At 46.6% G+C, this 27180-nt stretch overlaps 2 protein-coding genes across 2 annotated transcripts in view; one reads left to right on the top strand and one right to left on the bottom strand.

Moving 5' to 3' along the window:
* The window catches only part of LOC141176190 (oocyte zinc finger protein XlCOF29-like), a 434978-nt gene that overhangs the window by 21951 nt on the left and 385847 nt on the right, over positions 1-27180 (bottom strand). The gene's annotated exons all lie outside the window — the stretch shown is intronic.
* Positions 348-25627, top strand: LOC141176159 (uncharacterized). The gene is made up of 7 exons (XM_073660156.1): positions 348-401; positions 4247-4381; positions 4511-4690; positions 4781-4904; positions 4988-5085; positions 5281-5371; positions 23860-25627. Exons 2-7 carry the CDS (start codon positions 4304-4306, stop codon positions 25386-25388), a joined length of 2100 nt encoding a protein of 699 aa, XP_073516257.1. The 5' UTR covers positions 348-401; positions 4247-4303; the 3' UTR covers positions 25389-25627.

Raw genomic sequence — 27180 nt, 5'->3', positions numbered from 1 at the left:
GCCCGAACCTGGGAGTATACAGCTGTATACAGCGTACACACACAACTCCATATATACACCGCTTTGTACACACACGGCTCCATACACACACGATCTGTACACACACGGCTCCGCTCCGTACACCTCGTACACGCGCGGCTCTGCTCCGTACACCTCGTACACACGCGGCTCTGCTCCGTACACCTCGTACACGCGGCTCTGCTACATCCACACTGTAAACCCCTCCTGACCCCACACATAAACTTCAGCTCATCCAGCACCATGACAACCAGCACAGCAGAGTCCTGCATCCACTGAGGCCCCTGATCATGTGACCCCTGACTCCTCCCCTCCTGTGACCTCATCACAGGTCCTGTGCGCACAGAGCAGCCATATATGTGGTGACGGCTCTGCAGGTGGAGGTATGTGGAGACCCCCATTACTGGGCGCAGGGGGCATTAACCCCTTCAGCACGGAGATTCTTTTGGGGTCTCTGTGTGGTGTGAACAGTGAGGTAACAGCTGTGGACAGAATGCGGCTTAGCTGGTTTCCGTCCACATTAGATCCATTCAGACGACTGCAGGATGAAGGACAGAAGCCCAGAGAAGTCTATCAGGCACCCCCATTACTAAACCAGTAAACTAAAAGAAAGAAAACACCCAAAAATATTTTTTTTGAAAACAACTCCCCGACAGACAACAGAGGAATAAAGTTCAGAGAAGAAGCTTCATAGAAAGACATTAAAGTTACAGACGTCATTTAACTCTTTGGGAGAAAGTGATTCCAGGGAGTAAATCCAGAACACGTCTCTGTAGAAGTTTACTGCGTTGTGATTGTGAATCCGCTGCGGTCGTTTCTTCTAACACCGACCATCAAAACTTTTATCACCATCTCCGGGAAATGTCTGGCCACGGTGGTCTCCCCAAACTTCTGCTCTTCTTCATTCTTTTCTTGCAGCGGCCGCAGTGGATTTCATCCTAGACTCATAGAGCCGAACAGAGGAGTGTTGTTTCTTCAGTCTGATTGTAATTGATCGTGACGTTTGTCCAATGTCCACTTTAAAGAATTTGTCCACTACTTTATATGAACCCCCCAACGTACCCCCCCCCCGGGGCCCAGAAATGTTTCTGTAAATACCTTGCGGTGCCTTTTCTGCCTCCTTGCGGCACTACCGCTGGCCACTCAGAGGCATCACGTGACCCGTCACTGATGTCACATCAAGTGAGACTAACATCAGTGACGCGCTCCTCGCGGTGGATGCTGGGCTGTGGGCGGGGTTACCCCGTGCATCACACCCAGCATCCCCCGCTCGCTTTCCCAGTGAATGAGGAGAGGAAGAGCGTGCGGTGGATGCCGGGTGTGACGTGCTGGGTAACCCACGCCACAGCCCAGCGTCCACCGTGAAACGTAGAAGTGAGTACCACCTTCTGCAGCCGGAACTTGACGTGACATGAGCGGATGTCAGAGCTGGCTGCAGCCAGGGGTCACGTGATGCCTGTGAGCGGCCAGTGATAGCGCCACTCACAGGCAGAAAAGGCACCACAAAGTATTTAGAAACACTTATGGGCCCCGGGGGAATACATTGGGGGATCATATAAAGTAGTGGACAACCCCTTTAACACAAGGGCACTTTACCGAGTAAATCACAACAGAAATGTAGCAGGTAAAATTCACCAATATCCACAGGTGTCCCATCTAATTTGTGGGAAAACTATCATCTTTAATAATCCTCCAACAGTTCTTGAATGACAAACGCGGAAAAGTGCCCCTTTATGGATTTGAAAGAAAGTCTGTTTAGACACTTTAGCTTAATAATAAAATGGTTAGAAAGCGATTTATCCTGAAGATTCACAAATTGTGGGGTGGTTTTAAAAATGTTATGTTTAGGGTGTTTTTGTGAATGAATCATGTATTGCTCCCATAGTACAGTGCCCCTTTCTTGGCCCCCACACACAGTATACTGTTCCCCTAGTACCGCCATCCACCCACACACTGTATAATGTTCCCACAGTACCTCCATCCCCAATTTTATTTTTTGGGGGTGTTTTTCATATAATATATGGAAACCTACATGAAAATGCTAAAAAATTCCTATCCTATCCAGAGAAAAAAAATACATTGTATATGGAGAATTTGGCATCAAATACCTCTTGTGTTGGTGTTCTTACAAACAAGCTTTTATAATGTCTCAAACTTCTGTGTGTGAATAAGACATGAGATCTAACGTGTTAGAAGATGACAGTCCGGGGAAGACGGGAAACATTCATATAGACGGCCGGTAGTGATCTAGTGGGTGACAGGACTCTGGCCAAATATGTTTCTAGAGCCGTAGTTGAAGATCAAAATGTCATCCTCATCATGAAGTAGTTATTTCTCATGTCACGTGTAATGAATATCTCCTGCAGTATTGTTAATGCCGATTCCAGTGTCGATAAATGAGACGAGAATTAGCAATAAGGAAGATGAGTCTATGAGAAACGTGTTCAGCTACAGACTCCAAGGAAGAAACTGCTTGTTGTCTGTGGCCTAAAATATACAGTGCCTACAAGTAGTATTCAACCCCCTGCAGATTTAGCTGGTTGACACATGCGGAATTAACTTGGCATTGTGACATTTGTACTGTAGATCAGCCTGGAAGTGGGAAATGCACTGCAGCAAATTTTTTTTTTTTTTTTTTTTTTTTTAAAAACGTTAAAAGTTAATTCAGAGTGTCATTTATTATTCAACCCCTCAAACCACAAGAATTCTGTTTGGTCCCCCAAAAGTATTAAGAAGTAGTTCAGGCACCAAGAATAATGAGCTTCACATGTGTGGATTAAAGATCTCTTTTGCCAGCCTTTTCTGACTATTTAAGACCCTCCCCAAACTTGTGAACAGCACTCAGACATGGTCAACATGGGAAAGACAAAGGAGCAATCCAAGGCCATCAGAGACAAGATCGTGGAGGGTCACAAGGCTGGCAAGGGGTACAAAACCCTTTCCAAGGAGTTGGGCCTACCTGTCTCCACTGTTGGGAGCATCATCCGTAAGTGGAAGGCTTATGGAACTACTGTTAGCCTTCCACGGCCAGGACAGCCTTTGAAAGTGTCCTCCCGTGCTGAGGCCAGACTTGTCCGAAGAGTCAAGGCTAACCCAAGGACAACAAGGAAGGAGCTCCGGGAAGATCTCATGGCAGTGGGGACATTGGTTTCAGTCAATACCATAAGTAACGTACTCCACCGCAATGGTCTCCGTTCCAGACGAGCCCGTAAGGTACCTTTACTTTCAAAGCGTCATGTCAAGGCTCGTCTACAGTTTGCTCATGATCACTTGGAGGACTCTGAGACAGACTGGTTCAAGGTTCTATGGTCTGAGGAGACCAAGATCGAGATCTTTGGTGCCAACCACACACGTGACGTTTGGAGACTGGATGGCACTGCATACGACCCCAAGAATACCATCCCTACAGTCAAGCATGGTGGTGGCAGCATCATGCTGTGGGGCTGTTTCTCTGCCAAGGGGCCTGGCCATCTGGTCCGCATCCATGGGAAGATGGATAGCACAGCCTACCTGGAGATTTTGGCCAAGAACCTCCGCTCCTCCATCAAGGATCTTAAGATGGGTCGTAATTTCATCTTCCAACAAGACAACGACCCAAAGCACACAGCCAAGAAAACCAAGGCCTGGTTCAAGAGGGAAAAAGTCAAGGTGTTGGAGTGGCCTAGTCAGTCTCCTGACCTTAACCCAATTGAAAACTTGTGGAAGGAGCTCAAGAATAAAGTCCACATGAGACACCCAAAGAACCTAGATAACTTGGAGAAGATCTGCATGGAGGAGTGGGCCAAGATAACTCCACAGACCTGTGCCGGCCTGATCAGGTCTTATGAAAGAAGATTATTAGCTGTAATTGCAAACAAGGGTTATTCCACAAAATATTAAACATAGGGGTTGTATAATAATTGACCCACACTTTTATGTTTAAAATTTAAAAAAATTCAACTGAGCAACATAACTTTTTGGTTTGTAAGATTTATGTTTCTGTTCATAAAACCTACTCTCGTTTGCAGTTTGAAGGCTCTAACTTATTTGCATCTTATCAAACCAGCTAAATCTGCAGGGGGTTGAATACTACTTGTAGGCACTGTATAGGTTTTATTACTAGATGTAAAGAAGAAAACTAAATAGTAGAAAATAGTAAATCTCATATGTTTCCCTTATTATCTCCAGTGATTGTATTATTACTCAGGATTTTTATGAATTTACATCGGCTCATGTTCTTCTCATTCAGGTCTCTACAATATCGGATCCCCTAAATAAGAAAATTTTTCTGATTCATTCATTAAGCATGGATATGGACAGGGACAAGATGGCGGAGAGGATATTACGCCTCACCCTAGAGATCCTCTTCCAGCTTACTGGAGAGGTGAGAGATTCTGATGATGTCACATTACATCATTCTTATCTATGGGAATAACAGATGGACAGAACTGGAGAGGTGAGGACTCTGGAAATGTCTGTAGTGAGATTTATTAATGTGTCTCTCCATAACTAGGGTTACACAGTAGTGAAGAAGACCTCTAGTGAGCGCTGTCAGGACCCTGTGTCTGAGGAATGGAGGAGACCCCTGAGCCCAATCACAGGGCCTCCACCTCACCCCCTGATACATGAGGACATCAATGATCAGAAGATCCTAGAACTCACCTACAAGATGATTGAGCTGCTGACTGGAGAGGTGACACTGCTGGGAATGAGGAATGCTGGGACATTATACAGTAACACTATGAAGGGATCGGGGGGATGACGGTATCATTTTCTGTGTCAGGTTCCTATAAGATGTCAGGATGTCGCTGTCTATTTCTCCATGGAGGAGTGGGAGTATTTAGAAGGACACAAAGATCTGTACAAGGACGTCATGATGGAGGTTCCCCAGCCCCTCACATCACCAGGTAATAGACAGGACTAAATACACACGACCTATAATTATCTGTATTTAAACAATGAATTCAGTCCCTCTATGTGTTTCCTCCAGATCTATCCAGTAAGAGGACAACACCAGAGAGATGTCCCCGTCCTCTTCTTCCACAGGACTGTAAACAAGAAGATCCCAATGTTCCTCAGGATCATCAGGTAGATGGAGAGGTATCATGAGATCTCCCCTATGATGTGTAGACGGCTGTGAAGGTCTTGTGCTCAGTCTTGTTTTATCCACCAATATTATATGTTTTATACTTGTGTAATGAGAACAGTGGAGATGGCAGGATTAGAGCTGATCATAGATGGGACTTCTCCGTCTGTCTGTGACTCTTACAATATTTGTTTCAGGGTGAAGATCTGACTCATATTAATACTACAGAGACATATGTGAGGGGTGATGAGCGGTGTAAAGAGGATATTCCTACATATGACTACCCAGGTGAGTAGAAACCACTAAATGCAGAGAAGTTACAGATTCATCTCAGATAATAGTGTAGAAAACCGCAGCACTACTGGAATAGGTGAACAAGTAGGGTCAAAGCCATTCAAATAGCAAATGAATCTTGGCACTCAGACAGGCATAATTTTAATGTATTTAATTGCAGTCCAACACAGATACTATTGTTTTGGTCCTTAAAACCTTCATCAGTGTGTACTGCAGCATAAAGACAAAAAAATTAAAAACTACATATATCAGACAAAAGCATAAAAAGTACCGTATTTTTCGGACTGTAAGACTCACCGGACCATAAGACGCACTTAGGTTTTAGAAGAGGAAAATAAAAAAAAATGTAAGCAAAAAATGTGGCCATGATGCCCTGTTAAGTGGTGGTGAATATTCATTGCCTTTAATAGCGGTCACTCTGAGCGCAGCAGGAGCCGCGCTGCGGCTACAGTGTGCGCGCTATTAGGGAGAATGAATGGTCACTGCTCCCCACGCACACAGTCCCGGCGTGGGGATCAGTGACTATTCAGGCACATAGCGTGACACAGCACTGGAGGAGAGAGGAGGTGAGTATGAAAGTTTATTTTTTTTTTGTGCCGCGTGAGGGGGATCAGGGGGTGCCAAGCATACCTGGATAAGGGGGCCATGCATACCGGGATGAGAAAGGCCATACATACAGGGTGCCATACTTACCAGGAGCTGCAGGCACAGTGTGCCGGTTATTAAGGAAAATTTAATATTCACTGCTCCCCACGTCCATGGGCGTGGGGAGCCGTAAATATTAATTTTCTTTAGTAGTGGGCACAATGTAGGCTGCAGAAGGCGGCAGTTGCCTCCTGCGCACCGCTACTCCGCCACTGTCACTTCCCCCACATCCCCCACCACCCACAGCCACAGTATTTTATGTATATCGGACTATAAGACGCACCCCCCCCTCCTCCAAAATTTTAGAGGAAAAAAGTGCGTCTTAAAGTCCGAAAAATATGGTAGTAGAAACAAACTGTCATAAGGTATTTCTGAAATTCATATAATCATCTGAAAATCAATAACATTACAATAGAGAGCACATAATAATAATAAGTGTGACCTACTAGACTGCTAGGAATATAGTTAAAGGTGAAAGCAGGAAGGACACAGTGTCTCAGTGGAAAGACAGGATCTAGGGAGACAAACAGCTATAAGAACATCAGCCTCATAGGGAATTATCCAATCGGTACCTGCAGATATATGTAGAAACCTACCCAGTAGTGAGAGCAGGAAGTATGACAGGCGTGAAACGTGGCATCCGCCGCTGGTTCCAAAGGTCGCCATGTCAAGGGAGGAGAAAGCCTAGTATATGTGGTCAGAGGGCGGGACCTAATGTCCCAGGAGACCAATCAGAGTGAACCGCTGGTGTAACGTTCCTGGAAGTGGACTGAAGCGATAGGAGGCGGTGTCTGGATAGCAGTGACATCACCGGAAGTGACGCCGTGTCGAGTGCCGCTATCAATTGCCTGAAGGCATAGGAGGCGTGACTGGAGAAACTGAGGGCGAACGTGCGTTCCACGGTGCAGGACGTGCATGTCAGAGGCTGCGTCCTGCGTTCCACAAGCAAGAAGACTGTGTACTGAGTGGGTAGAGTGCGTTACAGAACAGGGGAGTTTGCATTCCACTGTGGGATGAGGGATGGACGCCGTGCAGGACTATAGGACAAAAGAATAATAAGCCTGGAAATATCACAGGAGGTGAACAGGTGTAAGTGGATCAGCCTGTGGGCCGTGGAGGATGATGATCAGTGATTAAAATAAGGAGAAGCCGTTCTGCAACATAAAGAATACAAAATAAATACCATGATAATGAGAGAAAATTAATCTCTCTAAAATGACATGCAAATACTGTATCTCAAAACACATACAGTACAGACCAAAAGTTTGGACACACCTTCTCATTTAAAGATTTTTCTGTATTTTCATGACTATGAAAATTGTACATTCACACTGAAGGCATCAAAACTATAAATTAACACATGTGGAATTATATACTTAACAAAAAAGTGTGAAACAACTGAAAATATGTCTTATATTCTAGGTTCTTCAAAGTAGCCACCTTTTGCTTTGATGACTGCTTTGCACACTCTTGGCATTCTCTTGATGAGCTTCAAGAGGTAGTCACCGGAAATGGTTTTCACTTCATAGGTGTGCCCTTTCAGGTTTAATAAGTGGCATTTCTTGCCTTATAAATGGGGTTGGGACCATCAGTTGTGTTGTGCAGAAGTCAGATGGATACACAGCTGATAGTCCTACTGAATAGACTGTTAGAATTTGTATCATGGCAAGAAAAAAGCAGCTAAGTAAAGAAAAACAAGTGGCCATCGCCCAAGCATGCTCGCTGAAAGGGTTAACAGAACATACTCGCTCATCACTAGTTCTAATTTATTAATTTGTCACCAGTAAGAGAAACTATATTCTCTTTTCCATGGTATCACCTATATTCATTGATAATGAACACGTCCACTAGAGGGCGTCTCCTACTAGTTCGACGTTGTCTCACTGCCAATAGTTCCCATATAATGAGGGACTAACCACGTTACTGGTAGCACAGAGGCTCTGGAAAAGTGAAAATGGCTCCTTGCTCCTCAAAAGAAATTCAGCAAATTCTGCTCTCCCAAATGCAAATGCTCCCCTTCCTTCTGAGCACCACAGTGTGCCCAAACCTCAGTTAGTGTCCATATGTTTGGCACTTGTGTAGCGATGAGAGTCGGCCTAATTAACGGGTGCATGTCTCCAGAAGCATGAGCTAGGCACAATATACAGGCACTACAACGTACTGGCCACTACAACGTACTGGTCACTACAAAGGTAGTTTGCAATTTTCACTCAGCAACATCCACTGCTGCTTGTTTCTGGAAAAAAAAAACATGGAGTGAAAATCTACACTACACCTGTAGATAAATTCCCAAAGGGGTATATTTTACAAAATGGGGTCACTTGAGTGGGGATTCTGCTCTTCTAGCACTTATGGGCTTTGTATATGGAGTCCTGCTCCGTCCTTCCCGAGTCTCGCTGTGTGGCTAAGCAGTAATGTACAGTCACATATGGGGTATTTCTACATTGAGCAGAAATTGTGGGATACATTTTGGTGCCATTTTTATCCATTTCCCAGTGTGAAAATGCAAAATCTAGGTTTAAAACAAAATTTTAGTGGGAAAAATGTTATTATTTTTTCTTCACTGTCCAATAGTATAAAATTCTGTGACCCCCCATGTGGTGTCAATATGATCACTGCTTCCCTAGATGAATTCATTGAGAGGTTTAGTTTGTAAAATAGGGTTTCTTATGGGGGAGGTTCTATTGTTCTGGCACCTCAGGGGCTCTGCCAATGTGATATGGCACCCTCAAGCCAGTCTAGCAAAATCTGAACTCCAATATGGCACTTTTTCCCTTCTGAGCTTTGCACTGTGCCTCAAAAGTAGTTTTCGTCCACATATGGGGTATCAGCATACTCAGGAGAAATTACGCAACAAATTTTGGGGTCCATTTTATCCTGCTATCCTTGTGAAAATGAAAAAAATTAGGGCTAAAACAACATTTTTGTGGGAAAAATATCTTTTTTTCATTTTCACAGATCAACGTTGTAAAATTCTGTGAAGCACCTGTGGTTTCAAGGTGCTCACCACACATCTAGATAAGTTCCCTGAGCGGTCAGGTTTCCAAAAAGAGGTCACTTGTTTAGGCAAATCAGGTGTTCTCCAAAAGCGACATGACACTCGCAGACCTGAAAGGTCTTGGAATTACTGTTGCAGAAGGTCCTTCAGCTGCTTGGCTCCTGCAGCCTCTGTTCTGTTGGTAAGCTTCCTCTCCTGCTCTTCACCGGTCACATAGATCAGTGCAGAGCAGAAGAATAGACAACAGCTCTTTCTGTGATTGGGGAGGATGCGGTATCCACTTTCTACTCCATCACAGGAAGCCGCCTCTGAACTATAAGACGCACACACTTTTAAACAAGAGTTTTTTTCTTGTTAAAAAATGCATTTTATAGTCCACATAATATGGTAACTAAATTCCTTAAGGGGTATAGTTTCCAAAATGGGTTCACTTGTGGAGGTTTTCCTCTGTTCAGGCACATCAGGGGCTCTCCAAACACGACATGACACCCGCAGACCACTCCATCAAAGAAACGTCATTCCTTCCTTTCTGAGCTGTGTCGTACGCCCAAACAGTAGTTTCTCCCACATATGGGGTATCTGCCTACTCAGGAGAAATTGCAGAAGAAATTGTGTGGTGCAATTTTTCTTGTTACCCTTGTGAAGAAGCAAAATGTGTGGCAAAAAAACATTTTTGTGGGAAAAATTAGATTTTCTGTATTTTCACGGCTCAACATTATAAACTTCTGTGAAGAACATGGGGGTTCAAGGAGCTCACCATACTTCTAGATAAGTTCCTTGAGGGGTCTAAAAATGGTGTTACTTGTAGGGTGTTTCCACTGTTTAGGCACATCAGGGGCTCTCCAATCGCGACATGGCGTCCGCTAATTATTCCAGCAAATTTTACATTTAAAAAGTCAAATGGCGATCCTTTTCTTCGGAGCCCTGCCATGCACCCAAACTGTTGTTTTCCCCCAGGTGGAGTATCAGCATGCACAACAAATTTTGGAGGAAGCCTAAAAATTTCCTTCCACATTCCATTAATTCCTGTGAAACACCTGGACGGTTACTAAACTTCTTGAATGTAGTTTTGAGCACCTTGAGGGGTGCAGTTTTTAGAATTTTGTCACTTTTGGGTATTTTCTGTCATATGCATATTGACAAATTACCGAGAGGGTAAAAAAAACCCTGGTTGAGGGGTGTATAAAAAAATCTCTTTTATTACTGCTTTACTAAAATGTGGTAAAGAAGTAAATTAAAACTACACTAGTTTGTCTGTGCCCTTACTCTGATATTAAGTCTCTAGAAACTGTATAGTATTAGAATACATCTGATATCATGAGCTCATTATATTCATTATAGTTTTCCTTTATGTCTGCAGTTCATAGATTAGTTGATCACATTATTTACTAGGACATACACAGGTTCCCTAGTGCTACCGAAAATATATACATAGCCACCCCAACAAGTTTCGCCATGTCTGGCTTCCTCGGGGGGCTGGGGCTATTATTGGCTGGACAGAGCCAGCGCCACCCAGAGCTTGTTCTTCCGACGTCTCTTCCATCACCAGCACTGCTTGCAGAATGAATAAATGGTAATTACTTACCGGTAATTTTTTTTTCCTGAAACCCATGACAGCACCATACAAGAGAGTAGTATCCGCCCCTATTACTGGACAGGAAGCCATGAGCGAAAAATAAAAAGGCAACTCCCACTTCCTCCTTCAATGTGGTTTCCAGGAGTCAAGTAAGAGTCACCCAATTCATCATCATTTTTATTTATACATTCACTCAAGCACATTCTTCATTGTGAGAAGAGAAGACTAAGAACCATCAGCCAAAAGTCAGAGGGAGGGAAAATTAGGGTGCTGTCATGGGTTTCAGGAAAATCAAATTACCGGTGAGTAAATATCGTTTTTCCCTCCGCCATAACAGCACCATACGAGAGACCATAGCAACGGAGTCCTTCAATAGGGAGGGAGCACCCCTGTAGGATCTTACACCTGAAGAAAGGTACCCAGAATATCCTAGTTTAACAGATAGTGCTTCAAGATTGAATGATATCTAAAAAATTCACAATCAACATAATGTCTATCGATTTGGAGCTTAAACCAAAAGCGCCAAAAGAGTAAACAGGATTTTTACAACACTCTGTCCTCTTTATCTCCCAGAGAAAGGTCTATATTTAGAGACCTCACTTATATACATGGTTGAATATCTTTTGATTTGATTAGATATTGATTTGATTTGATTTGATTTAGATTTGATTAGATATTCTGTTTTCATTAAATCAACTAACCAACAACTGAAGTATATAAGAACTGGTGCTAAGACTCGGCGTGTAATAGAAGCAGAAGTTAATTGATTCAGGGAACCTGGTAACCTTAACTAGGCTTTGACTAGGGTTTCTACCTTAATATTTTTGGCATTTTCAATTGAAGGCCCCACGTAAGGCCAAGATCGGGGCCATAAGAATCTTTTTTAGGGTCAATGATCACATAATCGTTCAAAACTACTCAACTCTATGCTATCAAGAGTAGATAGAGCATCCCAGATTGCCAAAATGGGGATTTCAAAACCAGCAGAAATATTTAGTACTCTATATCCCTTAAGGTGTAACGTTAAGTTCCCCTAAGAAATGTATTTAAGCTGAACGGACACTTATAGTTCGAGATTTCCATCCTGGGGAGTTTCTGGCTACCACAATCTAGCCAAGTACCTAGAAAGGGTAAGACACAAATCTAAGCTATTCCAAAAGAAAAGTCACAATCCACCGTTCATGCAGGGATGATCGTATTTACGCTATTCTCCTATAATAGCATCAATTCAGCAACTTTATAATCCAACCATGGAGATTGTTAGATTAAAGTACTTCAAATGCCAAATAGTTTAGTTTTCAAGCAAAGAAACTAAGTAAACCGAGTGATAACCATCACCTCTGATACACTTTTTTTTTTTTTTTCCAAAGCAACTCATTCAGAAAGAGATCTAGATCTCTTATGGTATTGGTCAAATCTCAGATGGTCTTAAGCTAAGGTATTAGCATCCCGTCCCGTTAAACATGTACCATAAGTACGTATCATCCTGTGCTTGAGTAATAATCAGAACGGTCTTACCTCAGTGTGAACGCATTTGTCTTAACTTGCAAAGATGCTTCTCCTTCACCACAGGAGTCTCACGGGTACGGGGACATTTTAACTCATCCACTGATTCCTCCTTTTATAGGTTTATTGCAGCGCTGCCGTCTTATCACTCCAAGAGCGCACTGACTGAATATTTAACCAACTCGCCACTTAGTTGAGTCTACCAGTTTATGACTTTAATCCCAAGAATACATAGTGTAATATGGCTCCATTGACTTAGTTTCCAATTAGTCCATCTGCACTTCTAACTGGGAGAATACACTGGTCTTGAAATAATTTTACCAGATCCGGTATAATCGTGTCTGTCGGGCAACTCCATTAGGAGGATGGACTGGGATATTTACCGGTTCGTCAGTCCCATAACGGCGAGTCCAACTCCTACCTCCCTTAGTAGGGCAGACCGGTAGTGCTGGCCAACTCAATACAATCAAGTTTATCTTACCATTCCGAATCAGGAGGGTAGATTGAGGCAATGTTTTGTTTATCAACCATCGATACCGGTGAGTCCAGCTCGCACTTCCCTTAGGAAGGCCGATCGGTATAGTGCTGCCTTACTTGGCACAATCAAGTTCATCTTACCATTCCATACCAGGAGGGTAGATTGAGGCAATTGGTGGTCTATCAACCAACTCATACCTCCCTTAAGAGGTCAGACCGGTATAGTGCCGCCCTCTTGGCACGATCAAGTTTCCTATCACTCTAAACCAGGAGGGTAGATTGGGGCAAATGTTGGATTTTCAGCCCCCCACCGGTGAGTACAACTCGCAGCTCCTCCTACCATTTCCTATTTGGTATAGAGAGTTTAATCACTTAACGTCCAAAAGGTCATTTGAAGACTCTAGGTAGGAGTTTTAAGTGGACTTATAGTGGTTTCTTTTAAGCTTAGCGCAGGAGGAGGGGGGGGGACTGAGCTGTAGATGTTTATCAGCCAGTTCATCTAAAGAGATTGAGGCCTCTCATATGATGAGAGGTTGAAAAAGTTGAGCTTGTTTAGCTTAGAAAAACGACTCCTCAGAGGGGATCTCATTTACATCTATAAATATATGTGTGGTCAGTACAAAGGACTAGCACATGACTTATTCCCTCCAATAACCATACGAAGGAGCAGGGGCACTCATTACGGGTGGAAGAAAGGCGATTCCAGCACCTAAAATAGGAAAGGGTTGAACTTTATGGACCTAGGTCTTTATTCAACCTATGTTACGTTACTAATGATCCTAGATTGTGAAGATCAACTGGACTTAAATTGTTATTATTCTTTTAGCGCCCCCATTCACACCTTTACCAAGAAGACCACTGGGACACAAATGTTAAATGCAGACTATTTCAATATGCTATCCAAGTATGAGGGATTGACTGAATCTGGACTCAGCAGCTATCCTTTGGACTGTATTTAATAGAATCACCCCAGACCGAGGGCATCGACTAGAAACCTTCCTTACCAATATCAGTAATATTGCTAGTAAAGGGTAGTGAAGCTTTGAGACCTTAGTGAAACAGATCTACAGGCCCCAAGTTGCCTGGCTAATCGGGCAACCCCCTGTGAGGCAGACAGCTGAGGAAAATTCTAGACCTAACGTGGCAGGTTTTTCCACAACTATGAAGCGGTCTGAAAAAACCTTCAGACAGGCCAGCGTTAGACATAAACCCACACCTGAATTGGCATGAGGCCTAGCCCTGAGGCTCAATACGCAAGCCCTGAGGCTCAATACGCAAGCCACGAGGCTCAATACGCAAGCCACGAGCCCTAGCCGTGAGGCTCAATACACAAGCTATGAGGCTCAATACGCAAGCCACGAGGCCTAGCCGTGAGGCTCAATACGCAAGCCCTGAGGCTCAATACGCAAGCCCTGAGGCTCAATACGCAAGCCACGAGGCTCAATACGCAAGCCATCAGGCCTAGCCGTGAGGCTCAATACACAAGCCATGAGGCTCAATACGCAAGCCATGAGGCTCAATACGCAAGCCACGAGGCCTAGCCGTGAGGCTCAATACGCAAGCCATGAGGCCTAGCCGTAAGGCTCAATACGCAAGCCATGAGGCCTAGCCGTGAGGCTCAGTACGCAAGCCATGAGGCCTAGCTGTGAGGCTCAATACGCAAGCCATGAGGCCTAGCCGTGAGGCTCAATACGCAAGCCATGAGGCCTAGCCGTGAGGCTCAATACGCAAGCCATGAGGCCTAGCCGTGAGGCTCAGTACGCAAACCATGAGGCCTAGCCATGAGGCTCAATACGCAAGCCATGAGGCCTAGCCTTGAGGCTCAATACGCAAGCCATGAGGCCTAGCTTTGAGGCTCAATACGCAAGCCATGAGGCCTAGCTTTGAGGCTCAATACGCAAGCCATGAGGCCTAGCCGTGAGGCTCAATACGCAAGCCATGAGGCCTAGCCGTGAGGCTCAATACGCAAGCCATGAGGCCTAGCCGTGAGGCTCAATACGCAAGCCATGAGGCCTAGCCGTGAGGCTTAATACGCAAGCCATGAGGCCTAGTGACTCGCCCCCTGGGCCGTGGGGCACTCGGATCCGGACAATAGGGAAACGGTGGGAGTAGTAGTGGCAACCCGGTTCCGTGGCTCAGGGTGGTCAGGCCAGTGGTAGTCCGTTATGTGCTGATGATATTATCCGACTACGCCACCCGTGGATTTGCGGTCATTAGGAACCGCCGCTGCAAGGCAGACCGCTGGGGCTGATGATGTATGCAGCTGGGATGGTGTGACTTCCCACGGGAAGAGTGCGGCCCCAGGGCAGTGTAGTGGATGTTGGGAGTGATGGTAGTGAGAGTCCCAGTGCTGATAGTGCTGGAGGAGCAAGGAGCACACAGACAACAGGTTGCAGTCCAGGGTCTTTACTAGAACAGGTAAATTGACCCACAAACAGTCCCGGCTAGGAGGGGACCTGGATGTCTTAGAGCAACGGGGAAATTGGCCCTGGTCAGGGTGAGGGTGTAGGCCTACCGTGCTTTCTGTGCTCCTTCTGGCTATCTCCTCCTTATAGGGTAACAGCCCACGTTTCCGAGCTCTCCGTGTATTCTCGCCTGTATGGCCTGCGACGTGGGTTCCTTTCTGCTCCCAGCCTTGTACGGCTTTGCTGGTCCCTTCTGTTGTGGCAGGGCCTCCAGGCTTCTTAGGCCAAGGAATATACAGTCCCCTGCGAACTGGTTATCTGCTGGGGGATGTGGAATCCTCCCAGCCTCAGACACCAAAGTCTGGTAGATTAAGTCCTCTATCTGCCAAGACAGGCTCACTTCGCCTCTTGTCTCTGGCTTGTGGCTCTCCTCCTGCCACACTTCCTCTTAGGTGCAATACAACTTTCTGTCCCTGCTCTGCTCTGGGACACGTCTCAGTCCTGAGACAGGTCATTCGGTTCTCCCTAACCCTGCCCCCAGTACCAGCTTTTATAGGGGCAGCCAGCTCCCCCTACTGGCCTGAGACAGGAGGCATTGCATGCTAATGTTCCCCTGACTAGAGAACCTCCCCCTTGCTCTCAGACACAGCTTTAATATATTTGTGGCATCCAGGCCAGGGTGACACATTCCCCCCTAGTGAAATTTAGTACTCCGGGACTAAACAATAAACAAAGACAATATGCATAACCATAAAACATTAACAGACAGACGACGCACAGATTGAGTTCTTAAGGTCACAGTGTGGCCTGTGACCGGGTGTCCATATCACCAGCACAACGGGGAGCCTTAACCAGGTGGGGGTCTGTCCTACCCCAAGTCCTTTACAGTCTTAGTTCATTCCTGGGCTAGGCTCCGAACGCAGTCCATACAAGGTCCCGGTTATAAAAAGTCCATAACCTTTGAGTCCTTACGGTAGCTGCAAGAAACTGAAATACAGAATTACCAAACATGCATGTAACTTTGCAAACAATTCAATATTTGGCAACAGGGTCATTTACAATCTTAGCGCGCTCTATATTTTCCAGCGAGCGGGTATCTGCCCCTTTGTGCTCCTGGTTGACCTACGTAGCCCACTGTCTGGTGGTGGACCAACCTGGCTTTCCCCACTAGCGTTAGGGGTACAGCTACCAGCTGGGTGTACAGGTAGGGCAGGCAGCTGTCTGCGGGTCCTTTGGCTTACCGCAGGCATGGCAGGCTCACTGTCAGCAGAGGGTTGACTCTCCTGGGCTGCTGGTACAGGCTCTTCTGCCTCTGGAACTGCTTGCTCCTCTTCACCTTCCGGCTCTGGTGTTGGTTGTTGCTGTGCCGGTTGCAGGAAATGCAGGACGGGTACCACTATGGCATCATTTATGCGAGTCCAGGACTGAGGGAACTCTCCGAGAACGGTGCTGATCATTTCTTCCTTGTCCTCTGCGGGTTCAAGGTCACTCTGATCCTCTTCTGCACTACGGAGTTGCTCGGGGCATCTTTTGAGGTGGTCCCTGGAGACAACACTAGTGGTTTCTCCTCCGTCCTTGGTGATTACGCACACCTTTGGGTTGTCATGGTCAGACTGCAGTACAGTGTAGGGTTCCCTTTCCCACTGGTCGTCCAACTTATGTAGCCTTCTCTTCCACTTCAGGACCTGCTCACCAGGTTCTAGGGGACCAGCAAGGGCGTGTTGGTTGAAGAGTCTTTCTTGCCTTTCTCTCACCTGGGCCAGGCTCCTCTCCACACTCTCCTGTACCTTCTTGTACAGCAGTTGCCTTTCTGTATCCCAGTCTGCATCGAGGGAGGTGTCCTCAGGCGTTAGGACTCCCATCTCCAGGTCTACGGGCAGCTTACCTGGTCTGGCTCGCATCAGGTAAGCCGGGGTGCAGTTTGTAGCATTCACAGGGATATTGTTGTATAGGTCTACTAGGTCCGGCAGTTTTTCTGGCCACAGGCTGCGTTCCTCCAGGGGCAACGTCTTCAGGAGATCAATGACTATATTGTTCATCTTCTCACACATCCCGTTGGTTTGGGGGTGGTAAGGCATTGTACAAATCTTCTTACAGCCATAGAGGTTGCAGAACTCTTGGAAGATTTCAGCCTCGAACGCTGGACCCTGGTCTCTCAGGACCTGTTCCGGATACCCGTGTGGACGACAGAAGTATTGCTGGAAGGCTCTGGCCGCTGTTTGGGCTGTCAAGTCTTTTACCGGGAACACCACGAGAAAACGGGAATAGTGGTCCACGATTGTCAGGGCGTAGATGTACCCTGACCGGCTTGGAGCCAACTTGACGTGGTCTAGAGCTACCAGCTCAAGAGGCTGCGTGGTGACGATGGGCCTCAAGGGTGTCTTCTGGCTGGTGCGGTCCTTCCTCCTTAGGTGACAAGGGCCACAGTCTCTGCACCACTTCTCCACAGCTCCTCTCATGCCGACCCAAAGGAACCGTCCTCTTAGCAGGAACTCCAGTTTCTTCCAACCGAAGTGCCCCGCTCTGTCATGGTAAGCCCCCAGGACCATAGCTGCATCCCGCCTTGGAACCACGACTTGCCAGGTCAGCTCGTGCGTCCGGTGGTTGACAATCCTTCTGCACAACTTGCCTTCGTAGAGGAACAGCTTGCTCTTCTCTTTCCATAGCTGCTTAGCTTCCTCTGGAGCATCCGGATCCATGCGGGCGTCTTCCTGGGTCAGCAGATCTTTCACCAGGCGGATGGCAGGGTCACTATCTTGGGTCTCAGCCCAGCTGTGGTGAGGTAGGGGATTGATCGTCACGGTTGTTAGATCCTCCTCCTTCACGCGGTGGGAGTATTGAGCGGCTCCATACCGGTGAAACGCGGGGAGTTCTATCTCCTCCAGCTCTTCTGGGTCTTCGTCACCTTCAGGTAAGTGAGGCTTCCTCGATAGGGCGTCAGCGTTGGCATTGGTTTTGCCGGCCCAGTACTTGATCACAAAGTCATAGTTGGAGAGACGGGCCATCCACCGCTGTTCTAGGGCACCCAGTCTTACATTGTCCAGGTGTGTCAACGGGTTGTTGTCCGTGTACACGGTGAACTTTGCGGAGGCCATGTAATGCTTGAAGCGTTCCGTTACGGCCCACACCACTGCCAAGAATTCTAGCTTGAAGGAACTGTAATTCTCCGGGTTCCTCTCGGTGGGCCTCAGCTTCCGGCTGGCGTACGCGATCACCCTTTATCTGCCCTGTTGGTTTTGGGACAGTACGGCTCCCAGTCCCACATTACTGGCGTCCGTGTGGAGAATAAAAGGCTGGCCATAATCAGGGTAGGCCAGGATCTCATCCCCCGTGAGGGCCATCTTCAACTGGCGGAAGGACTCCTCTTCCGGTTTATCCCACTTGAAGGGTGGCTTTTGACTTCTGGACTTAGACTGTCCGATCAGGAGGTCCTGCATAGGAGCTGCCATCTTAGTGAACCCGGGGATGAACCTTCGGTAGTAGCCTACCAACCCGAGAAACTGTCTCACCTCTTTGATGTTCGAGGGGCTTGGCCAGCTCTTGATTGCCGTGACCTTGTCAGGGTCGGGGGCTACTCCTTCCGCACTTACCACGTGCCCTAGGTACTGGACCTTTGGTTTCAGCAGGTGACACTTCGATGGTTTCACCTTCAGGCCATAGCCTGCCAGGGCTTCGAACACCTCGGCCAGGTGCTTCAGATGGTCCTCGTAGGTCTTCGAATAGACGATCACGTCGTCCAGGTAAAGGAGGACCGTCTCGAAGTTTCGGTGCCCTAGACAGCATTCCATCAGCCTCTGGAAGGTCCCTGGTGCGTTGCAGAGCCCGAAGGGCATACAGTTGAACTCACTCAGTCCCATCGGGGTGGTGAAGGCGGTATTCTCCTTGTCAGCCTCTGCCACAGGAACCTGCCAGTACCCGCTAGTAAGGTCCAAAGTAGAAAAGAAGTTAGCTGATTTTAGTGCGGCTAAAGACTCCTCTATTCAAGGCAGCGGGTATGCGTCTTTATGGGTGATACGGTTGATTTGTCTATAGTCTACGCACATTCTCATGGTGCCATCTTTCTTTTTCACCAGAACCAAGGGGGCTGCCCAGGGGCTACAGCTATCTGTAATGACCCCAGCTTCTTTCATTTCTCTTAGCATGCCCTTTGCGTTCTGATAATGTGCAGGGGGTACAGGTCTGTGTCTTTCTTTTATCGGTGGGTGGCTCCCTGTGGGGATGTGGTGTTCTATCCCCTTTACTCTGCCAAAGTCTAGCGGGTGTTTACTAAAGACTCTCTCGTACTCCTGTACCACCCGGTAGACTCCTTGTTTTTTGTGCAGGGGAGTGGAGTCAGCACCCACATGGAGTTTCTGGCACCAGTCCTCCTTTTGTTTCTGGGAGCCGTTACCCTCCACCTGTGGAGATGGAGGCAAGGGTTCCACGGCCCTGATAGCTTTGTGTTCAACAACAAACAGTTTGGCGAGTGTAGCGTACCTGGGTAAGTGTACTTCCCTCTCACCAATGTTGAGGATGCGGACGGGCACCCTCCCATGACGGACATCAACCACCCCCCGGGCTGTCAAAATGGTGGGCCTGCTGTCCGAGTATGCGGGTTCTACCATGGCTTGGTTGTCTCTACCTCTCAACCCGATTGCAGTCCGACATCAGATCATCATTTCACTTTTCGGAGGCATGGAAATGGGGAATGGGTCACTCAGTCTTACGCTACCGATCTCACCACCAGAAAGTTCTACCTGCTGCCGTCTCATCAGGGCTTTTATCTCCTTGTTGAGGACTCTCTGTTGGCTGGAACAAGCATTCACCGCCACCTGTTGTAGAATTACAATTACCTCTGAAAGACAATTTTCAATCACGTTAGTACCCACAGTTATTTTAGGGTGACTTTCACGACGGTCAATTTCCACAATAATCACTCCCTGTGCCGGTAGTTCAACTTTACCAATTTTAATGGTCATCTCCTTGAACCCCATCTGCGGCACGGGTAAGCCATTACTGGCGATGATGCTCAAGTTACTGTCTGGATACCGTGTGATATCAGCATCAGTCCAATACTGCTTAAAAAGTACATAAGGGATAGTGGTTACTTGTGACCCAGTATCCAGCAAGGCACTCATGGGGATACCGTCCAGCACCACGAGTAAAACCGGGCGCCCCCCAGCGTACTTATCACGCCAATTATAAGGGCCTGGTGATCTTATGCCTGGGGGTTGGCCCTCTGCCCCAGGTTGGACCCGTTTAAATTACAGTACCTGGAAATGTGTCCGGGCTGGTCGCATCGACGGCAAATGGGCTGTCCATCCTCTGCGTAGGGGTCTGTGGGCCTCCCTCGGAACGACGGGATCCTCCTCTGTCGACGCCACGGGACATCCTCCGGACTTGAAGCCAGCTCGATGGGTCTTGACGGGTCCACTTGCAACGCCTGGACGGTCCTGGTCAATGCCGCGACGCTCCTGGTCAGCTCCTGGACTTGGTGGTGCAGGTCTTTCGACGGGGCTTGGTTCAGGGCCTGTGCATCAGCCCCCACGGGGTCCATAGAGGAGGGCGCCCCTCCTGGTGGTAGGTGAGAGCAGGGGGCCGGGGGTTTATAGCGCCACTGGTTGCAGGTTCACGGAGCACCCTTATGGTCCTGTCCTTAAATTGGGCAAAGGTCAGATCAGGGTTCTGAAAGAATATGAGGCGCAGTTGGGCCCTGTGGGCGCTGGACAGCAGACCTTCTATGAATTGTTCTGTTAGTAGTCTATCCGTTTCCTGCACACTGCCAGGGTCAGTTTGTTGGATGGCCCTTAGGGCTTCCTGCAAATTTAGGGCATAGTCTCTGATGCTGTCCTGTGCCCGCTGCTTACATCCATAGAACCTCATTTTAATTTCAGCTTAGGTACGTGTGTCAAAGGTACCCCGCAGCCGGGCCAGAATACCCTTCACGGTTCTTTTCTCCTCAGCGGGCCATGACTTTACCTCCCTTTGGGCTGCGCCAGTTAACTGCCCTGTTAATATGCTAACCTTCTGTTCCTCTGTCAGGGGGTAAACCTGGAACAAACTGTACAGCCTTTCCTTAAAGTCAGTTAGGGCATGGGGCTCCCCTGAGTACTTGGGCAGCCAGGTCGCTCCAGGGATGTAGGGCAGGGAAAAGGGCATCACCGCTGCTGCAGCCGCGTTGGTGGTAATGGGTGCCTCTGTGTCCGACATCTTCCTCCCCCCTAGTTAAGCGTGGCCTACCTTCCGACGATCCTCTTCTGTAGGCCGCGGCTCCGCTGCTGCTGCTCTGGACGAGGACCTTGTGTCGCATCCTGATGACGTCAGCGTCGCTCTCTCTCCCTTCCAGGACCTTGCGCAGCGTCGGTGCGTGGGGCGGAGCTTCGGATCTCGCGCGGTTTGGACGTCCACGCCCCTCTTCTTCCCGTGCGGCGTACAGAAGATGGCGTCCGATGGCGGGAAAACGGCTGAAGATGGTGGGAACCGATGGAAGATGGCGGGAGATGGCTGGAAATGGCGGGAAATGGCTCAGGACGGCGGGAAACCTCTTTTCAGGTAAGTGCAAAGTCTTTTTCAGGCACGCAATACCCGTTTGTGGCGGGTTGGTTGCAATCCTGCCGACTACGCCAAAGCTGACTCGCCCCCTGGGCCGTGGGGCACTCGGATCCGGACAATAGGGAAACGGTGGGAGTAGTAGTGGCAACTCGGTTCCGTGGCTCAGGGTGGTCAGGCCAGTGGTAGTCCGTTATGTGCTGTTGATATTATCCGACTACGCCACCCGTGGATTTGCGGTCATTAGGAACCGCCGCTGCAAGGCAGACCGCTGGGGCTGATGATGTATGCAGCTGGGATGGTGTGACTTCCCACGGGAAGAGTGCGGCCCCAGGGCAGTGTAGTGGATGTTGGGAGTGATGGTAGTGAGAGTCCCAGTGCTGATAGTGCTGGAGGAGCAAGGAGCACACAGACAACAGGTTGCAGTCCAGGGTCTTTACTAGAACAGGTAAATTGACCCACAAACAGTCCCGGCTAGGAGGGGACCTGGATGTCTGAGAGAAACGGGGAAATTGGCCCTGGTCAGGGTGAGGGTGTAGGCCTACCGTGCTTTCTGTGCTCCTTCTGGCTATCTCCTCCTTATAGGGTAACAGCCCACGTTTCCGAGCTCTCCGTGTATTCTCGCCTGTATGGCCTGCGACGTGGGTTCCTTTCTGCTCCCAGCCTTGTACGGCTTTGCTGGTCCCTTCTGTTGTGGCAGGGCCTCCAGGCTTCTTAGGCCAAGGAATATACAGTCCGGTGCGAACTGGTTATCTGCTGGGGATGTGGAATCCTCCCAGCCTCAGACACCAAAGTCTGGTAGATTAAGTCCTCTATCTGCCAAGACAGGCTCACTTCTCCTCTTGTCTCTGGCTTGTGGCTCTCCTCCTGCCACACTTCCTCTTAGGTGCAATACAACTTTCTGTCCCTGCTCTGCTCTGGGACACGTCTCAGTCCTGAGACAGGTCATCCGGTTCTCCCTAACCCTGCCCCCAGTACCAGCTTTTATAGGGGCAGCCAGCTCCCCCTACTGGCCTGAGACAGGAGGCATTGCATGCTAATGTTCCCCTGACTAGAGAACCTCCCCCTTGCTCTCAGACACAGCTTTAATATATTTGTGGCATCCAGGCCAGGGTGACACACTAGCAGTGAGGCTCAATACGCAAGCCATGAGGCCTAGCCGTGAAGCTCAATACGCAAGCCATGAGGCCTAGGCCAAACAAACGTAGGTAGGTACGGAATCATTAAATTTAGATTCTTCCAGACTGATGTTATCATTTCAGCGCCCAACTGGGCCCCTGCTTATTGCCACTCACTAGAGGTTGCTATAGAACACAGCATGGTGTTTCATGATTCACTGGTGTTCCATGATTCACGGCTGCTCCTGCCGTGAGCTCCAGGCTTCTACATCCTTGAGGATATGAAACCACATTGAAGGAGGAAGTGGGAGTTGCCTTTTTATTTTGTGCTCAGGGCTTCCTGTCGGGTAATAGGGGTGGATCCTACTCTCTCGTATGGTGCTGTCATGGGGCTCCCAAGGAAAAAGATGGCTCCTGGTGACAGAAGCACATGTTGCAGTAGGAGATCCCAGAGGAGATGGGACCCACCATTTGCAGAAGCCCTTATATGACAAAATGGCAGAAAACCAGAGCAGTAGAAATCACCATAAAGTGGCTCCATTTTGGAAATTATATTCCTCAGTGAATTAATCTATAGGACAAGTGACTATTTTGACTCCAAAGCCACTTTCCTGAAATTAGCACGCAGTGGATCTTGTAGAGTGAAAATTGCACATTTGTCATTTTATAACCCAACACATAGTGACCAGATTGTGCTCCAGGAGACACACACCGTAAATTAAGTGGGTTCTTCTCACTATAGTAATGCCAAATACATGGAGGCTAAATGTGGTTTGGGCGCACTGCAAGGCTCAGAATGAGGGGGAGATTTCACTTTGAGAGGTAAGATATTGCTGGATTGGTTTATGGAAGCCATGTTGCTTTTCAAGAGCCTTTGAGCCACTAATAATGTGGAAACCTCTGTTTTTCCATTAACAGATGATGGACCTGAGTGGTGACTTGTTTTTTTGCGAGTAGAAGTTTTTATTGGTATTATTTTCACCTACATAACATTGGTGGCTTCTTATTCCATATTTGGGATGCAGAATGAATAAACAGTTGAACACTACACTCTTCTGGTTCATCCTATGAGGTTTTCTATTAGACTGTGAACTGTCATTGTCTTGGTGAATAATTAGATTTTTTTGCATAACTTCCCATTTTTACGGACAGTTTAAGTAGAAATGTTCAAAAATATATAATTACAAGGATTTTTATTAAAAAATAATAATTGGTTTTATTATTGGCAGATGTCTGTACCAGGAGATCAGAGGGACACCTGACATCTTCAATTTTCAAATCAGATAATTTTGAGATCCCACAGGATACAATTGAAATGAATGCCATTACTCCAGATATACCATCATCCCTTCACAGCAAAGATCTGTCATCTGATCCTATGAAACAGGTCCTGTCTTCTGATTCATTACCGACTACTAAGGAAAATCAAAGTCGCAAAATAAGCATTAAAAAACAAATTGCTACTAAAGCAAAGAAGCCATTTTCACGTTCAGAATATGGAAATAGTTTTCCCCTCAAAAAGTCTTTTCTTAAACATGAAAAAATTCACAAAGCGAAGAATAGATTTTCTTGTTCCAAGTGTGGGAGATGTTTTAATCAGAAATCAGATTTTGTTAGGCACCTGAGAACTCACACAGGGGAGAAGCCATTTTCCTGTTCAGAATGTGGGAAATGTTTTACAAAGAAATCAACTTTCATCAGACATCAGAGAACTCACACAGGGGAGAAGCCATTTTCATGTTCAGAATGTGGAAACTGCTTTACAGCGAAATCAAATCTTATTGCACATCAGAGAACTCACACAGGGGAGAAGCCATTTTCATGTTCAGAATGTGGGAAATGTTTTATAAAGAAATTAACTTTTATCAGACATCAGAGAACTCACACAGGGGAGAAGCCATTTTCATGTTCAGAATGTGGGAACTGCTTTACAGAGAAAACATATCTTATTGCACATCAGAGAACTCACACAGGGGAGAAGCCATTTTCATGTTCAGAATGTGGGAAATGTTTTGCAAATCAATCAAATCTTATCAGCCATCAGAGAACTCACACAGGGGAGAAGCCATTTTCATGTTCCGAATGTGGGAACTGCTTTACAGAGAAATCAAATCTTATTACACACCAGAGAACCCACACAGGGTTGAAGCCATTTTCATGTTCAGAATGTGAGAAATGTTTTGTACAGAAATCAAAACTTATTGCACATCAGAGAACTCACACAGGGGAGAAGCATTTTTCATGTTCAGAATGTGGGAACTGTTTTACAGAGCAATCAACACTTATGGAACATCAGAGAACTCACACAGGGGAGAAGCCATTTTCATGTTCAGAATGTGGGAAATATTTTGCAAAGAAATCAAATCTTATAAAACATCAGATAATTCACACAGGGGAGAAGCCATTTTCATGTTCAGAATGTGGGAAATGTTTTGTACAGAAATCAAATCTTCTCAAACATCAGAGAACTCACACAGGGGAGAAGCCATTTTCATGTTCAGAATGTGGGAACTGTTTTACAGCGAAATCAACGCTTATCGAACATCAGAGAACTCACACAGGGGAGAAGCCATTTTCATGTTCAGTATGTGGGAAATGTTTTGCAAAGAAATCAAATCTTATCAAACATCAGAGAGCTCACACAGGGGAGAAGCCATTTTCATGTTCAAAATGTGGGAAATGTTTTAACCAGAAAGCAAATCTTGATAGCCACCGGAGAACCCACAAAGAGAAGAATGCCGCAACTACACCCAACTAGTCTCTGTACAGATTATAAAGGCCCTAGCTGCACAACTAAAAACGCCACGGACCTAACTCTCTTAATAGGCCATTGAGGAGTTTTTTGTACCTCCTGAGGAACCAGAGGGGAGGCCACAACACACTGTCAACCAGGGGAAAGGAAAGTATAAAGTAAAATATGAAAACCCTGAGTGAGAAACTAAAATACATTCATATACACTCCCTGACAGAAGTTATGTCGCTTATCCATGTTATGTAAATAAAAGATTATAAACTGACGTTAAATTCATCCATTGGTTTTATAAATTACTCTTTTGAAAGCTGAAACCCTCCCAAATTTGGTTTCGGTTAAGAAAATAGATTGGCATCAATGGTGAAATATTGATCATTTAATGAACACCGAATGGTCAGATTTTGGCAAGACCAAAGTTTTGTCGCCCACAGAAAGTAATGTGATATTCAAGCAAATAATTATCTTAAAATAAAAATATATGTTGCATAACATTGATGAATGAAGTTGTGGTGCTATTAGAGTCATATTTAATATTTTGTGTGACTTCCATGAGCTTGAAGGACTGCATCCATGCGGTTCAACAATGATTCATACAATTTATTAATGACGTCATCAGGAATAGCAGAGAATGCAGTCTTACATGCCTCCCAGAGTTCATCTAGATTCTTTGGTTTTGTCTTCCAAGCTTCCTCTTTCATCCTACCCCAATCATGCTCAATGATGTTCATGTCTGGTGACTGGGCTGGCCAGTCCTTGAGCACCTTGATCTTTTTTGCCTGGAGGAACTTTGTTGTAGAGATGGATGTATGAGATGGAGCATCATCCTGCTGCAGAATTTGACCCCTTTTATGATTTGGAATGTAAGAGGTAGCTAATACTTCTTGATATTTTAGGCTATTGATATTGCCTTCCACCTTGCACATGTTTCGCACCCCCCCATACTGAATGTAACCCCAGACCATGATCTTTCTGGGTGTATTTTGGATCCATACGGGCTCAAGTAGGGCTCCTGCAGTATTTGCGGCGGCTGTGGTGTAATTCCACTGAACATTCATCAGAGAAATCCACCTTCTGCCACTTTTCCAGCGTCCATTTGTTTAGCAGGCTGTGGGACTTTGCAAATGCCTCATGGTTTTTTATTTGTCTTTTGTTTAGTGCTGGCTTCTGGGCACTGATTCGACCATGGAGGCTATTTCGAGACAGAATCCTACAAACTGTTCTAGTTGACACAGGGACTTGAGGTGACCAGGCCTGTTGGAGCTCTGCTGCAGTGGAAGAGGGGCTTGCTTTGGATTTCTAACCAATTAACGTTCATCCTGTGCAGTTGTCTTACGGGGTCTGCCTGACCTGGGCTTGTCAAACACATCTTCAGTCTCTTCAAATCTTTTTTTAATTCTTTGTACTTGACGCTGAGACACATTAAAGGTGCCAGCCGCCTCTGCAGTGGATCTGGTCTCCAGCCTCTTGATAATCAAGGCTTTGGTCGCAGGGTGGATTTTTGGCATGTTGTCAGAGCTCAAGTTGCAGTTCAAGTGAAGGTCTGGGGTGCTGAGTTTCTTTTTATACACACCCACTAATTAACCGATCATTTACTGAGCACTGGTGAGGATGTAAATTAGGATTGGGTGCATTATATGACCAGGCGACAAAACTTTTGTCTTACCAAAATCTGACCATTCTGTGTTCATTAAATGATCAATATTTCAGCATTAATGCCAATTTATTTTCTTAACCTAAACCAAATTTGGGAGGGTTTCAGCTTTCAAAAGAGTAATTTATAAAACCAATGGATGAATAT

The sequence above is a fragment of the Phyllobates terribilis genome, unplaced genomic scaffold (assembly GCF_046119375.1).
Source record: "Phyllobates terribilis strain yellow unplaced genomic scaffold, ASM4611937v1 Scaffold_17__1_contigs__length_24005725, whole genome shotgun sequence".
In the NCBI taxonomy this organism is placed as follows: Eukaryota; Metazoa; Chordata; class Amphibia; order Anura; family Dendrobatidae; genus Phyllobates; species Phyllobates terribilis.
This window is presented reverse-complemented; position numbering and strand designations above follow the sequence as displayed.